General features: G+C 37.2%; 3 protein-coding genes across 3 annotated transcripts; 1 reads left to right on the forward strand and 2 right to left on the reverse strand.

The window, feature by feature from the left end:
* Nucleotides 1-157: 157 nt before the first annotated feature.
* On the reverse strand, nucleotides 158-6170 carry tbp (TATA box binding protein). Its single transcript, XM_008309875.3, has 9 exons — nucleotides 6029-6170; nucleotides 5306-5449; nucleotides 4326-4485; nucleotides 3383-3560; nucleotides 3056-3143; nucleotides 2876-2967; nucleotides 2521-2688; nucleotides 1713-1807; nucleotides 158-1225 (listed from the first exon to the last, which is right to left on the reverse strand). Exons 2-9 carry the CDS (start codon nucleotides 5354-5356, stop codon nucleotides 1146-1148), a joined length of 912 nt encoding a protein of 303 aa, XP_008308097.1. The 5' UTR covers nucleotides 5357-5449; nucleotides 6029-6170; the 3' UTR covers nucleotides 158-1145.
* On the forward strand, nucleotides 6143-8890 carry psmc3 (proteasome 26S subunit, ATPase 3). The gene is made up of 2 exons (XM_008309877.3): nucleotides 6143-7145; nucleotides 8353-8890. Exons 1-2 carry the CDS (start codon nucleotides 6201-6203, stop codon nucleotides 8689-8691), a joined length of 1284 nt encoding a protein of 427 aa, XP_008308099.1. The 5' UTR covers nucleotides 6143-6200; the 3' UTR covers nucleotides 8692-8890.
* Nucleotides 8891-10569: 1679 nt separating this feature from the next.
* On the reverse strand, nucleotides 10570-14319 carry psmb1 (proteasome 20S subunit beta 1). The gene is made up of 6 exons (XM_008309878.3): nucleotides 14120-14319; nucleotides 13719-13826; nucleotides 12633-12714; nucleotides 11904-12033; nucleotides 11714-11820; nucleotides 10570-10938 (listed from the first exon to the last, which is right to left on the reverse strand). The coding sequence occupies exons 1-6, from the start codon at nucleotides 14218-14220 to the stop codon at nucleotides 10753-10755; spliced, it is 714 nt and encodes a 237-aa protein (XP_008308100.1). The 5' UTR covers nucleotides 14221-14319; the 3' UTR covers nucleotides 10570-10752.
* Nucleotides 14320-15236: the final 917 nt, after the last annotated feature.

The following is a 15236-nucleotide window of genomic DNA, read 5'->3' on the forward strand; positions in this document are numbered from 1 at the left end:
AAAACTATAGTCTTGCTATCACGAAGACATCCAATAAAAGTAAAACAGTCCCAGAAATGTCTCTAACTGCAACCTTACGCCCCAAACATGCTGCCAAGTGAATCATTTGTGCTAAATATATAAACTGAAGTGGATATGCATCCCAATCAGCCAGGAGTCAGTAAGAATACGTTTATTAATTAAGTGCAGCACATTCAGCATTTCAGACAATGCATTTCCATCAAGACAATACAGAGTATTCCATCTGAAATATACTACCACCATGGCCAAAACATATTTAGGTCACTGTGTGAATTACAAAACGTTTGAATTTTTTTTGGGGACTGAATGTGCCTGTGTAAAACAAGTGCCACAAAATTGCTGAAACAAACTAACAGATTTGTATTGACCAGGAAATAATGAAAGATAACTGTTTAAAACGTCTTAAATGCTCAGGTAATACAGACTGTAATAGATTTAGAACACATGGTAGAACAATAACTTGCCATTACCGATGTGTAGTACTGATGATGATGCAAGTTGAAACATTTTACTTTCCAGTCTCTCTCACATTTCTTTCTTGCCTTTTGGCTGCAGACATTTGAGCACATATTTCACGTGAAACAAAATGACAGCAGAACATAAGGTTAAGTTTACAGTTTTCCAATGAAATATCTAAAAACATCTAAATCAGGGCTACAGACTGCGCTTCTCTTTATTAAGATCTTTTGAAAAAAAAAAAAAAAAAAAAAAAGTTTAACTAAGTTTCACCATTATTAATAAAATGAATGTTAAAACTGGTTTGCAAAAACAAATGAGGGAGGTGTGGCAGTAGACTTAAACTCATCCTAATGTAGGTGGAAAACTGAGCTGACAAGTGCTACAATAACAACATGTAGCAATTATTAAACGGTGTATATAAAACAAACGTCCCCCGCCAGCCCAGCTCTACTCTGCCTTTTTACATTTCTATTAACAATGGTTGACATTTACTTTTCTAACAAAAGAAAAAAAAAAAAAAAAAAACAACTCTTGATTCAACAAGAAAAACAAAAAAATGTTGTAAAAGTTGCTAATTATAAAAGTCCTAAAAAACATTTAAATTCATTGTTTAGGTAAATAGGAAATAAAACAAAAATGTTGGGTTCAGTAAAATGACAAATGTCCTACGTCGTCTTGCGAAAGCCTTTAAGAATGGGGTAGATGTTTTCAAATGCTTCGTAGATCTCCGCTCTTACTTTGGCACCTAAACAGTAAAGCAACATGGAACACACAAATTACAATAAGGCCCACTTATATAAAAGGAGCAATGTCTTTAAAGCTCTTTAAAAATTTAAAAAAAACTTTAATTTGTTACATTGTTTTATTGTAATGTCATTATTATTATTATTATTATATTTATTTGATTTATAGCCACCTGCTGCCACCTAGTGGGTGTATTTCAATATTCTCTACTGTTTGATAGACAAACAAAGATTTTTTTTGCAGTTAATAATTAATCATTTTTAAACCAATCGAGTGAAATTGGAGCAATTTAAATGGTACACCTGACGATCGGTACTATGAAGATTATGTAGGAAATGTGTACAGAACATTTCATAATTGATTCCTTTTTTAAACTGTGCATTTTAATTACAAATGTTTGAATATCAAGATTGTATTGTTTTACAAACTAATGACATGAGAAAATGTGAGACGACATGGTTAGTTAGTGATAAAGGTTAGTGATTTACCTGTCAGTACAACTTTTCCAGAGACAAAGATGAGCAGGACAATTCTGGGTTTTATCATTCTGTAAATCAGTCCTGGAAACAGTTCTGGCTCATAACTATAAGGAGACAAGTCAATAAGGTTTGAGTCATTACCAACATCATAACGCCCCCAAAACCAAATAGATAGCAAGGTGAAAAGCATAGAAATGGAAGTTTAAAATAAACTAAATTTTAATAGGGATTCAACTTCTATCCATGGATGTAAACATTTATGCTTATTAAACAATAATGTATTCTCTATAATTCTACCAGAGATTAGTCTGAGATTTAAGATATTTTAATCTTTTGTCAACAACCGTAAAATTAGGATGATAAAGTTAAAACGAGTATTCAAGCACAAAATCAGAAGTGACTGAGCTTAGAATTTAAAAAAAACAAAAAAAAATGACATTTACTCTTCCTTTGCTACATGTACTCTCCGTACAGTAGAGTACATTGCATATAGTTTGCATTATAATATGTACAGTTTGGACCTTTTCTACTTTTGGTTCTTCATTTTATTTATTGTACTGATGTGGACTCATTTTGGATTAGATTTTGTTTTAAAAATAAAAATATGTCGAAAGAAATGAAAGAAAATCTACTTTCTGACCCAAAACTACTTTTTTTGTCTTTAAGCTAAATTTGGGGGTTTAAAAGTTTAAAACACAGATACTAAGACACAGATATGGAGTGTGTGACACAATCACCTTCGTTAGAACAAAAACACTAAAAGGTGAAACGTGAAATTGACGCAACACAGTTACGTGGAATAAAAGAGAACAATTACCTGCTGAAATGTTGATGCGTTAGAACTAATCCTTCTAGTCGGATGGGAAACTTCACATCGCAGCTGCCCACCATGTTCTGAATTTTAAAATCCAGGAACTTCGCAGGGAAACCAAGCTTCTGCACCACACGAGCGTACTTCCTGGCCGCTAACCTTGACTGTTCCTCACTGGAGAAGGTATTATTTCATGTTAAGGTTTAAAAAAAAAAAAAAAAAAAATTCTGCCCACAATCTCCACTTTACAGGGCTGTCATCACTTGGATGACACTTGGCTGCACCACAATGGATTGGAATAATAAAAAAGCAAAGGGTTCATTATACCCATAGTCCTGTAAAAGTCTGGCTACATTCTGACCTTTTAGCTCCGGTGCAAACCATCTTCCCAGAGCTGAAGATAAGGGCAGTAGTTCTCGGTTCTCTTATTCTCATGATGACAGCAGCAAAACGCTGAAATATAGGACGTCTCTTATTACTGCAGCAGAGCTCTTGATCATATTTGCACAAGTTTAATTAAGGCAAGAGATGTCAGTCTTACCTTTGGGTTGTACTCCGCATTCCTGGCTCTGAGGGCAATGGTCTTAAGGTCCAGTTTACAGCCAAGATTGACTGTTGATACAATGTTTCTGCAGGGAGTATTACGAATATGTGACTTGAGAATTACCACGGTACAGCAGGTATATGGTCTGTATGGTATCGGTACATACACAAATAAAAATACGCGTGTAGCATTTTGTAAACAACAACAACAAACAACCGGGACAGCCCTCCTTAGATAGGATGAATCATTTATGAATAACTTTTAATGCTAGCATGCAATTTTTTTTTTTTTGTAACAAATCTTCAAATTAAATAAAAAACATACTGTAGCTGCGGTACTATTCCAGAGCTCTCTGAAGCAGGGGTGGCTGGTGTGATTGGAGTCATGGGCGTCAGTGGGGTGTTGTAGAGCGGTGTGTTGCCTGGTAGAGCTGTGGTAGTGGAGCCTGTTACTGTTTGGGAATGGAAAAGCTGAGGGGTCTGGCCTGATGTACCTGCAAGGCCTGAAAAGACATATGTTTCATCATCATGTTTAGAGCCTAAATTATAATTATTCCTTTCTATTTCTCAAAATAACCACGAAGGCTCATTCTGCATGCAGTGCACAAACACAAAGTCTAAACATCCCGATAACATTCCTTCAGTTCTTGTGACATTTTTAAAAAAAGGACGTTATAGTATTTAGTCTTCTTAAGTAGGAGTCTACCTGCATGGCACGTTATTATTTATGACATTTGCTTCCAACAAAACATTCAGCACACATACGCTCAGCCTTCATCTTGTCTTCACAGAGATTTTCTAAGAATGACAACACCACCACTATTTATCACTTTCGATGGTGTTTTTCCCAATTTAATTATACAAGCCAAACTTCACCATACCACGAGTTTTGAAAAAAATTACCTCTATAAGCATACATAAATGCAACAAACACAGCTCCAGTAATATTAAATCACACGGACCAGCTTTTGATCTCCATGTCAATCAACCAGCCTTGGCCACCTACAAACATATCACCGTGTTGCTTCTTTCTCCTCTTTGGACCACTTCTTCCAGATACTGACCACTGCAGACCAAGAGCATCCACCAGGTCTGTGGTTTTGGAGATGCTCTGACCTAGTCCATTAAACACCTTACTTTCACTCTAGTCAAACTCACTCAAATTCTTATGATTGTCCATGTTTTCTGCTTCTACGCATAAAACTTTCATTAAAAAGATGCTTAAGATATCCCCATTTTTCACACACACACACAAATTAGTGTTTTACCTGGGTTGGTCTGCTGTGCTTGCTGTTGTTGTTGTTGCTGCTGCCTCTGTTGTTCCTCCAGTATAGACAGGCTGTTGGTGTTCTGGATAGGCTGAGGTGTGAGGCCTGTGCCATATGGCATCATCGGACTAAAGATTGGCATGCCTGGTGTCATGGCCCCCTGCTCATGAAGAAACAAGCATAACTAAGTGAAGTCACAGGAAAAACTGCAGATACTAGAGTTTTGCACAAGGCTTTTCAAACGTTCACAGATTAGATGCCATTCTTCTGCTGCTGGTGCAGTTACTAAATAAAGTTTAACGTATTAAACGTTCACAGATCAGATGCCATTCTTCTGCTGCTGCAGTTACTAAATAAAGTTTAACGTATTAACAAAACTATATAGTAGGCAGAATTCCCCGTAACGTAAATCATTGAGTTGTTTCACATTGTTAAATTCCATTATTCATTTTTTTAGAGGGTCACAATAACAAGCCACTCTCAAATTAACACCTATGATATTCAGAGTATATTAAGAGATCTAATCTCCTATTTAGCATGTTTTGGGGCTGAGGGAAGGAAACCAGAAAGGAAGGCCCACACAAAATGCTTACTTCATACAGAAAGATCCACCAGTGATCAAACCAATAAACTAGTGATCCTCTTGTTGCAACAAGCATTCTACATGGAAAAACATTTGCCACTGTGTGGACTGTCAGTTTATTGTGACTATAAAATGACTTTAACTAATGTATTTTTGCGACTTAAATGATTTTTTAAAAAAAGGAAACATAGCCTCTTATTTCACAAAGACACATTGCGACTAAACATAGCCTCTTATTTCACAAAGACAACTTACAATTATGACAAAAAAAAGAAAAGGAAAAAATTCTCAGAAGCCTTTTTTAAAAAGCTAATTTTATATTGTATATTGAACATGGCTGGAACTGTGGGGTTTGACTTTGAATATGTTAAAGTCAAATAGGTAAAACAGCAGTCACCTGAGGAGAGGCCAGCCCCTGGAAGGCTGGTATACTGTTGTTTTGGTCCATCTGTTTACTGTTCCTTATGTCGATTCACTGCCAATACAAGGGGCAGTCACACAGGTAGGGAGGGAGACTTTAAGCTGGACTCGTCGTCTCCTCCTAAAGACGATACATATAACAGTAAACGACTTAAAAACCAACAACGTATTGCCTTAGTGCTCAAGGTTCAGAAATTCCTCTACCATGTCTCCCACAACACATGTGCGGATGAAAAACGTTAAACAGTCCTCATGACGAGATGGCAGAATAAGCAGAAAACAATAATTTTGTTGGATACGGTATTTTGAATACAGTGTGAAATAATAACTAACAATATGTAGTCATGTCTAACATATTGAACATATGCACACAATAATGATAGGAATGTTCTCATTGCTCTCTCAGCTGCGTGTAGTACACACAAGCTGTGGCGCCAACCCATATACCAAGGGCTTTGATAAAATATTTTCGTTCGTTTATTCTGCACACTATTAGCAAGTCGATGCAAATTACTTAAACGAAGAACTTATTTTGAATTTTTAAAAAACATATTGAAAAATAAACCGTATCACGGCTAACAAGAAGTTGGTTAAACGGCTAACGTTAGTTGCACCATTAAACATAAAGCCCTAGACACGGAGAATATATATACATTTTAACAACATTATACGTGAATAAATTATGCAGTATTTTACAAACCTTTTCTCTGTCTCTAGTCGTCGTATTTGAAAGTTGTGTCTAAGACCAGCGCATAAATTAGTTTTATTTAACCGGAAGCCCGTGTGCACCGCTTGTTTCTTCTTCTACGGTGCTCAGAAGCGGAAGTTCTTATAATTTGCTGTATCACAGTTGAGCACAAGACAGTGCAAAGATGGCGACGCTGAGTGACAAGTCAGTTTGGGACGAAGTGGAGGATGGCATCGGCGAAGAAGTATTAAAAATGTCCACTGAAGAAATAGTTCAGCGGGCTCGACTTCTTGACAGCGAGATAAAGATTATGAAGAGCGAAGTGCTGCGAGTGACCCACGAGCTACAGGCCATGAAGGATAAAATCAAGGAAAACACGGAAAAGATTAAGGTGAACAAAACGCTACCGTATCTGGTGTCAAATGTGATCGAGCTACTTGATGTGGATCCCAATGATCAGGAGGAAGACGGGGCTAATGTGGACCTAGATTCACAAAGGAAAGGGAAATGTGCCGTTATCAAGACCTCCACTCGACAGACCTACTTCCTGCCGGTGATCGGTCTCGTGGATGCTGAGAAGCTAAAGCCCGGTGACCTGGTGGGTGTCAACAAAGATTCATACCTGATCTTAGAGACTCTACCAACCGAGTACGACTCCAGGGTAAAGGCCATGGAGGTGGATGAACGTCCCACGGAGCAATACAGTGACATAGGGGGCCTGGACAAGCAGATTCAGGAGTTAGTGGAGGCTATAGTCCTGCCTATGAATCACAAGGAGAAATTTGAAAACCTGGGCATCCAGCCACCTAAAGGGGTCCTGATGTATGGACCCCCGGGCACAGGAAAAACCCTTCTGGCTCGTGCCTGTGCTGCTCAAACCAAGGCTACCTTTTTGAAGCTGGCTGGTCCACAACTAGTCCAGATGTTTATTGGTGATGGTGCCAAACTGGTTAGAGATGCTTTTGCTTTGGCCAAAGAAAAAGCTCCATCCATCATCTTTATAGATGAACTTGATGCCATTGGGACCAAGCGATTTGACAGTGAGAAGGCAGGAGACCGAGAGGTGCAGAGGACCATGCTTGAGCTGCTCAACCAGCTGGATGGATTTCAACCCAACATGCAGGTCAAGGTGAAGTAACTTCCATACTTCCAAATGTTACACCCTTTATGTCTTAGGCAAAGGAACAAAATCCCTTTGTTTACAGTAGCACAATTTAAAAAATGAATACTTGCAAACTACAGCTACTGTACATCCAAAACCCATTTCTTTTGTGTCCATTGATTGTTTTGTACCCAAAACTGGATAACCAAAAGAACCTTTTGTTACCATGTCACCTTGATGGTTTCTGGACCTCTCTTACTTTGCCTACTTCTATTTTGTATACTATTATAATATTATAATATTATAATATATTATGAGTGTAAATCCTAGTGGCACTTTGGCCTAGCGGCAATGTCTCTGTCATTGGTGTGGAACCCCAGGCTTCACCTCCTGGGTAAGATTGAATCCCGGTTAGGACGGGTGGTACCTTCCAGTGGACTCACCACCCGCAGGAAGGTGCAATGTGGCAACTGCTACCCCTGTGACATGGTAACGGCGAAGCGGATGAAAAAGTATTATCAAACTTCAGAATATTGTTTTGTATTATTAGGTAATAAATGGAGTTGTATTTCTTATTATTAATACAGACTCATCAATTAGATATGTCATTTCAAGTCAAAAAAATGGAAATAGGTCACTTAGATCCATATATTAATGTCAATTTTAACTGTTCAAGACTAGCCTAAGCAAGTTTAATCTCAGCACAATTAGGGGTTTAAGTTTTCTAAATAATAAAAATAATTAGGAAAAGTGATGAATAGTAAAATAAAAAATAGACCATTGTTTTGTGGACAGCTTTTTCATTTTTTTCTGATATTCAGTTATGTATCCAACCAAACTAGAGTAATGGTGTTTGTCGGTTAATACATTGGTCTGGTTTGTTACTTCACCAGATCCCCAGAATAATTTTTACCCAAAAAAAAACTTCTTAAGGAGGAGTTTTTGCACAGCCAATAATAAAGGGTCCATATCGATTATAGGCTCTATAATTTTTTTTTACAAATAAAGGTATGTGCTATAAAATATGTACTAAAACAAATGATAAGAAGAATGTCTGTTAGTACTTTTGAAAATGCTCAATAGCTAAAATGAATCAATTCAAACACATTCATGTCTTTGTTGTCTAAGTCTTGTAAGCCCAAGGGTAAAACAGATATGTCTATGAATCAGAATCAACAGTTGAATGACTTATGATTGACCACCGGTATTTCCCGTATGTATTTAATGTTTTCAGGTCATCGCTGCTACCAACAGAGTGGACATCTTAGACCCTGCTTTACTCCGTTCAGGTCGTCTAGACAGGAAAATCGAGTTCCCCATGCCAAACGAAGAAGCCAGAGCTCGCATCATGCAGATTCACTCTCGCAAGATGAACGTCAGCCCAGATGTGAACTACGAAGAGCTTGCTCGCTGCACCGATGACTTCAATGGAGCCCAATGCAAAGCTGTGTGTGTGGAGGCTGGAATGATCGCGCTGCGTCGTGGAGCCACAGAGCTAAACCACGAGGATTACATGGAGGGGATCCTGGAGGTTCAAGCCAAGAAGAAGGCCAACTTGCAGTACTACGCCTGAGAGGCCAATGTCTGTGTGTGTAAAACAAAAACGCAAAAACAAAACAAGACCAGCTGGTCTTGTTTTATTTTTGCGTTTTTGTTTTGTTTTTTCCTTTTGTTTGGTTTTCTAAAATGTTCGGGTGGCATGAATTGTTAAAACATTTATCAAGTAAACACTTGAAACTACAGTTTGGGCTAATAAAAAGAATAACAATAAAGTATTGGTTGTTTTTGTTTTTCCCTAGCTAGACATATTTTCTGTTTTGTCTCTTTATTCGTAAGCTTGTCATGCAGCCAATGCTTGTCAAACTCCAGGCCCACGGGCCAGATGCAGCCAGCCAAGTCATTTGGTGTGGCCAATGGGAGCAAGTGTTTAATTGCCTTGTAATAACGTCTATTTGGCTGAGTTTCTTAACTTTATTACACAGCAATTTTCGATATTTGTAACTTGAATAAATAATTATCAATTGCAGAAAATGATTAGTACATTATGGAATAGTTACAGCTTTACTTAACAGTTACAACCGGTCCTTCAAGGGGTACTATATTGCTGATCTGGCCACCTAGTGAAACGAGTTTGACATCCCTGTCCACCCCAATTGCCTCCAACGTTTGATCCTCTGTTAGCTACTTATTTCTCTGCTTATTTCATATAGAACAAATATAGAACGTGCTTTTTTTTTGCACATAACAAAAACAAAAAAAACTCACAAAAATAATTACTAACATACACTACATGTTTTACTCCTGAATATATTAAAATATTTCAACAAATTAAAAAAATTATAATGTGGAACACTCAATCCAAAAATTCACGAGCACATGACATGTTTTTTAAAATTCCGTAACGATATCTGATATCTATCTATCTATCTAAAAATTACTTATATGATTTTATTTTCATAGTTACTTTTATGGTATTTAATACACTTTAAAACACTTACTATAACTGCTTCTACTTACACACACACACAAAGCAGTCATCAAAGTGTAATTTCTGTTGTCGCCACGAAATAGCAATAGACACAATTAACTTTTTGCTGTTTCAAACATTTCTAGCCACGGGACCATTTCGGTCACACATACAGAAGAGCTTATATTTTAAGGCTTAAACTATCAGAGATAGTAGCCTTCTGCAATGTAGCCTTTGACATAGCCCGCTATGTCCCGATGTCACGGGGGCATATGCAATTGGTATACCGCCTCACTGATGCTAAGGTGGCAGCAGCAGCTTTGACAAAGGGGATCCCAGAATTCTGTATGTCATGCCTTGCTTTGGAGCATTTGTACTCCTCCACAAGGCTTAAGATTGAGAGAGGACGCCGTCGCCAGACAGGCCTAGACTGCCGAGACATTGGGGTAGACCGGATGACATCCCAGCTAAGTTGTTTATAACCTGCTCGGAGTCTTTGAGCTCTGCATTGTACCAACGACCGAGGCTTTTGATGGGCTTCCTGAAGCAACAGAAGTCCGCTTTCCAGATGTTGGACCAGGTTATCTTTTGTTGCAGAACTTTCTCCCATTTAGTCCATGCGCCTTCTTGCCCTATTACTGCCCTATACTGTATCATTTTATTTTGTCATATTGTTTTTCTGACCTTGTCCATGAGAATGTTGCTGAATTAGGGATATTAATTTTTGATCAGTCATCGCAACTACCCAAGTTATGGCAAGCTGTTGATACTTATTTAGAGCTATTAACAGTTTCAATTTTGCACCGTGTTAACAAAATTTAACTATGTTGTGTAGTGTGATTAAACCGTAGCTGATGCAGTACATAAATATGAAAGTATTTTTATGGAATAAATTAAATGATAACCAACAATCAATGTTGTTTTTGTGACAATTGTGGTTTTTGTGCCAATAAAAACTAAATAAAATAAACAAAGACAAAAAAGCAGTATTCCATGTTGTACTTTTTAAATCAAGAGTGAATCAGTAGAGCACATTAACATTAAGAAACGTTATAAAAAAAGTGAACAGAAACATCATTTCTTCCCTCCTTGGTATTTTACACCATTTAATTTGTATTAACCAACTCTCCAAGTGATTGTTGTTACTTCTGACCATTATTTGACGTCCTAGTCTTTCCTTAGAGGAAAAGATTGCTCCTTCACACCCTCCTTGGTGATGACACAGATCTGCAGGGCATCTCCGGTGTAGACATCTCTCTCTGCGGCTGAAATAAAGACATCCTTGACCAGCTGCACTGCCTTTTCCTGAGTCAAAGGGAGCTTTTCGGCACTCTCCATGTTCTTAAAGCCAATCTGGTAGCAGGACATATCAGAATGAGAAAAATGATTAACAAAATTAATTTTAGTATTAAAATAAAACAATTTAAATACTTCAATTTAAGATCTTCACTTTAAACAAAAAGAAAATAAATCTTAAAATTAGAAGATTTTCATTCAATATTAAGTTAGTTTTCATTTTGTTGAACATGAAGTTTATTCTTCTGGCTCCCTGATATCAGCAACATTTAATCATGATTCACGACTCTGCTGTGTCTACATCTCCTCTTTTCCTTTTCGGGTCAGGAGTTCATGGATGAAGCGTTCGTGTGAACTAAGATGCATGACATGTAAAAGTCATGCATAAAGGCTAAAATGCTTTTGTCATTTTCTACGCCATCTATTGGGGAAACACGGGTATTGCAGGAAAAAGGCAAAAGTATAATGATAATATAAATATATAATTTGGAAAATTTTCGAGGCCGGATTAAAAAGCTGAATAGGCCACATCCAGTCCTCGGGCCATAGTCCTTGGGCCATAGCCTTTAATACCAATAAAAAAAAAATTTGTAATGAAATTACAAATTGTGAGTATTTGGTGAAAATCTTGTGACAAGGGCCACGCGGTACTTCATCAAAACGCCACTAAACAGCTTAATAATCCTACTCTTAACAACCTTAAATCTCTCTTCTCATTAAGCGAAATACATTTACAAATCAGTGCATTTTTTAAAAAAAAAAGTACTGCACAAATTTGGGTCTATTTGTATAGATGCATATTCAAATGTGTAATTGCACGTGACATTAGTACCTGGTTGTCAAGCAGTGGCTGCAGCATGGCACTTGCTGATCCTGCAGCTTTGTAGACGTCTCTCTGGTAAGAGCCAACTGGGTCAAAACTGTACACAGCTCCCTTACCTACATAAAGAAATTATAAGATACTATAAGAAACAGTGGCCTTTAAGGTTACAAATTCAACACCGATTACCCGAGGTACCTACCCTCCTCATCTAGTCCCCCGATGATGTTGTAGACGTAGTAGGGGAAGAATCTCTTGCCATACAGAATAGTTGACAACATTGCTGCGATTGCTCCACTGGTCATCTTCTTATTATTTGAGTGCTTGTACATCTGAGAAGAAGCGAGCCATATACTCCCGTTAACATTTAAAGTAACCAAAGTAAAAACCTTTAAATAAAGAGTGGTTATTGACAGGAATAAATGTATATCTACAAAACAACATTCACAGCACTGGGGCCATCAGACTTTAGGTATTAGGCACATACACGTGTATATATATTTATATACAGCATATATGTATAAACAGTATACACATATATAGCTATATGTGTACATACTGTATATACTTATGACATTCTTATGACATACTATTCTTCTTATTCCATGAGCTACTATGACCGTAACTGTAGTTTTACTATTTATTATTTATTACTATGTATTATCATTTATTACTATGTATTATCATTTATTATTTATGTATTCTGTATGTTTACTGTAGCTTGATTGTTGATTGACAGACTCAAAGTGTAAGTCACTTTGGATAAAAGCCTCTGCTAAATATATTGTGATATATATATATGTTGTTATGACCTTTGTCTGAGGATATATACTGTATATACATATACGTGTGTGTATATACACACACATACATATATGTATAAAAATAAATCTTATTAAAGTTTGAGAAGGCAAAACCAAGATATGCTCACCTTTAGTCTGGCATCGATGATTTTTGTAAGAGTCAGGCAGTCACCATGGAAACCACTGCACCCAATGACTGTTGTGTCTGTACTGTAAGAATCGAAACAAACACACATTCAAAGTAGCAGGGGACGCAATGGAGACATTGAAATGACGTGTGATCTTTATGCACACCACTGTGCACAACAAAAGTATGACCCTGTAATTTTACTAATCACCATGACGAGCAGTGCCGTGCTCTGCGCACCTCAGTGGCAACTTGGCAACTGGTGGACTTGGACCTGGAACCTTCCGGACCTGTTAAGCGCATACTGCCACTTACTGTACAAGAGTGTGGAGTCTCAGAGTATGACAAGTGACTCTGAGAGAATGCAGCTTTCTCCTTACGCCCTTGTGTAACAATTACTTTTTAATCTAAATTGATGCACAATTTGTAACAATTTTTCCATTGATTCATGATGCAAAAAATGCATGGTGATGAGGTCACATTTCATTGTGTGTGCAGAAAGTTGTTCACTTTCACTTTCATATACTGTGTAGCACTACTACGCCAATAAAAGATTAAAAAGGAAATATATTTTACATCATAATAAGTAGTAGTATTTTTTTCATTTCATTTCATTTTTAAGTTTAATTGCAAAATGGTATGAGTCATACAATAGTGGTTCATATGGAAATGCAACTAAGTAAATAAATAAATAATTAAACTTTCTGGCACCCTTATAAAGTATTTGTGTATTTGTACCAGATACTGTCAACAGCCATCATTTAGACATCTACCGGTATACCGAATCGAACTGTTAAATTATCATTGACTCGTGAGATTCTTAACCAAGTCCAAGTCCTAGGTGTCCCAAATGTACCAGTGAGTAACAGGATTACCTAAACATAGGTGCGAAGGAAACTTTTATATTGCTGATTTTATCTAGGACGAAAGTATCACAGACTTTTTTTTCTGACATTTATATATGTTGTTCACCTGGCTCGGCTAAAGCCCCTGCACTCTGAGGATGTCATGTCAACTAGCAACGGAAAAGAAAAAACGATAACACGGAAAGGAAGTAGACTTTCTACGTCACATTAAAATGACTTACAGCTTGTAGCATTTTGGGGAGTCCCGGCTATGGATGGAATAGCCTTCACTCAGCCGAGTGTCTGAGGCTACAATTGCGAAGTCCTCTCCAGCAACGGCCAAAACAGTTCTATAAATGAAAACAAAACAGGGTTGTCTATTTAGTTTCAAAACTATTTCGCCCAAAAGTTAACGTGCTGACATATGCTAAGCTAAACTGAAAATGGAACAACTCCAAAAGCATCATCCAGCATTTTATGTGTACATCACGCTATAGAATAAAACTACACGTAGAGAGCTAGTTTTAACGAAGCTAGTTTTAGTTTTGATTTGTAGGAACGTGTTTGCCGTCTATCTCTTCGGCCTCGTCTATTCTTCAGTAGATGCTAGTAAGCGGTCAACTGTAGCCGGTAGTCAACTAACCCTCCGTTGAAAGTATACGGTGAAAAGCGCTGCTCCACTGGACCCTGGTAATGGTATGATTTCATTTTCCCAGAATCTCCAAAAGCGTGGGACGAAAGCATCTTCAATTTATAGCGACTCTGTTGAGGATTTTATCGAACAGCTAAACTCGCTGTATCACTGTACAATGCAGCCTCTTCTTTTACGATCGGTAAATCAGCAGGGGCACATGGACTTTTTGCCACAGCGCCCCTATGGGCTATTTTATGTATTGTGTACTGCTGCTGCCACACGATGATAATAATAATAATAATAATTATTATTATTATTATAAAATTATTATAATATTATTGGTATTATTATTAATAATAATATTGTTATATAATTTGAACTTTATTGATCACACACTGGGGAGAATGATTGGAGGCACCAAGTATGTGGTCCTTCTGGGAATCAAACCCAGGACTCTGCTTGAAAGACATAATGATTAATTGTGTTGATCAGCAAGGTCTTTGTCATTTTATACAGTTCAGAAATTTACACATTTACTTCTCTGGTATGTATTTGTCTAAAATGCAACATTAAATTACAGCGACAGTGTACTACAACGTTTTTAAGACCAAGAACACCGAGATGAGTTGGATCAGCGACCCCTTTCTAGATAGATAGATAGATAGATATAATAATAATATTTTTATTATACTATTGTTATTACTAAACTAAATGAGTGTTACATATATATCTATACAAACTCTCATGACATCTCTGCAGATCCTTTAGAGGTCAGGGACCCCTTCTTAAAAGTTATAAAGACATTGTACAGACTGACCCTTTATGATATCTTGCAAGGTCATGGAGTGGAGTACCTCGGATGTAATAATGGAGGCTATAACCACTGACATTGATATAGATATGTTCACACTGCCATAGTTATTCACAGGATTGGTATAGATATGTCATCTTACAACAATGTGATTATTGTAAATACTTTCAGTAACATTTTTTGTTACAGCACAATGGCACATGTAGATTCCATAGAGTGTAGGTGTAAATGGAACTTTTAATACCTGTTTGTCTCTCTGTGTTTCCAGAACAGAATTGCGATGCTTGGAAGGCTAACGTCCGACTCAGAACAAGA

This window comes from Cynoglossus semilaevis, chromosome 5 (genome assembly GCF_000523025.1).
Source record: "Cynoglossus semilaevis isolate Cse_v1.0 chromosome 5, Cse_v1.0, whole genome shotgun sequence".
NCBI classification, from domain to species: Eukaryota; Metazoa; Chordata; class Actinopteri; order Pleuronectiformes; family Cynoglossidae; genus Cynoglossus; species Cynoglossus semilaevis.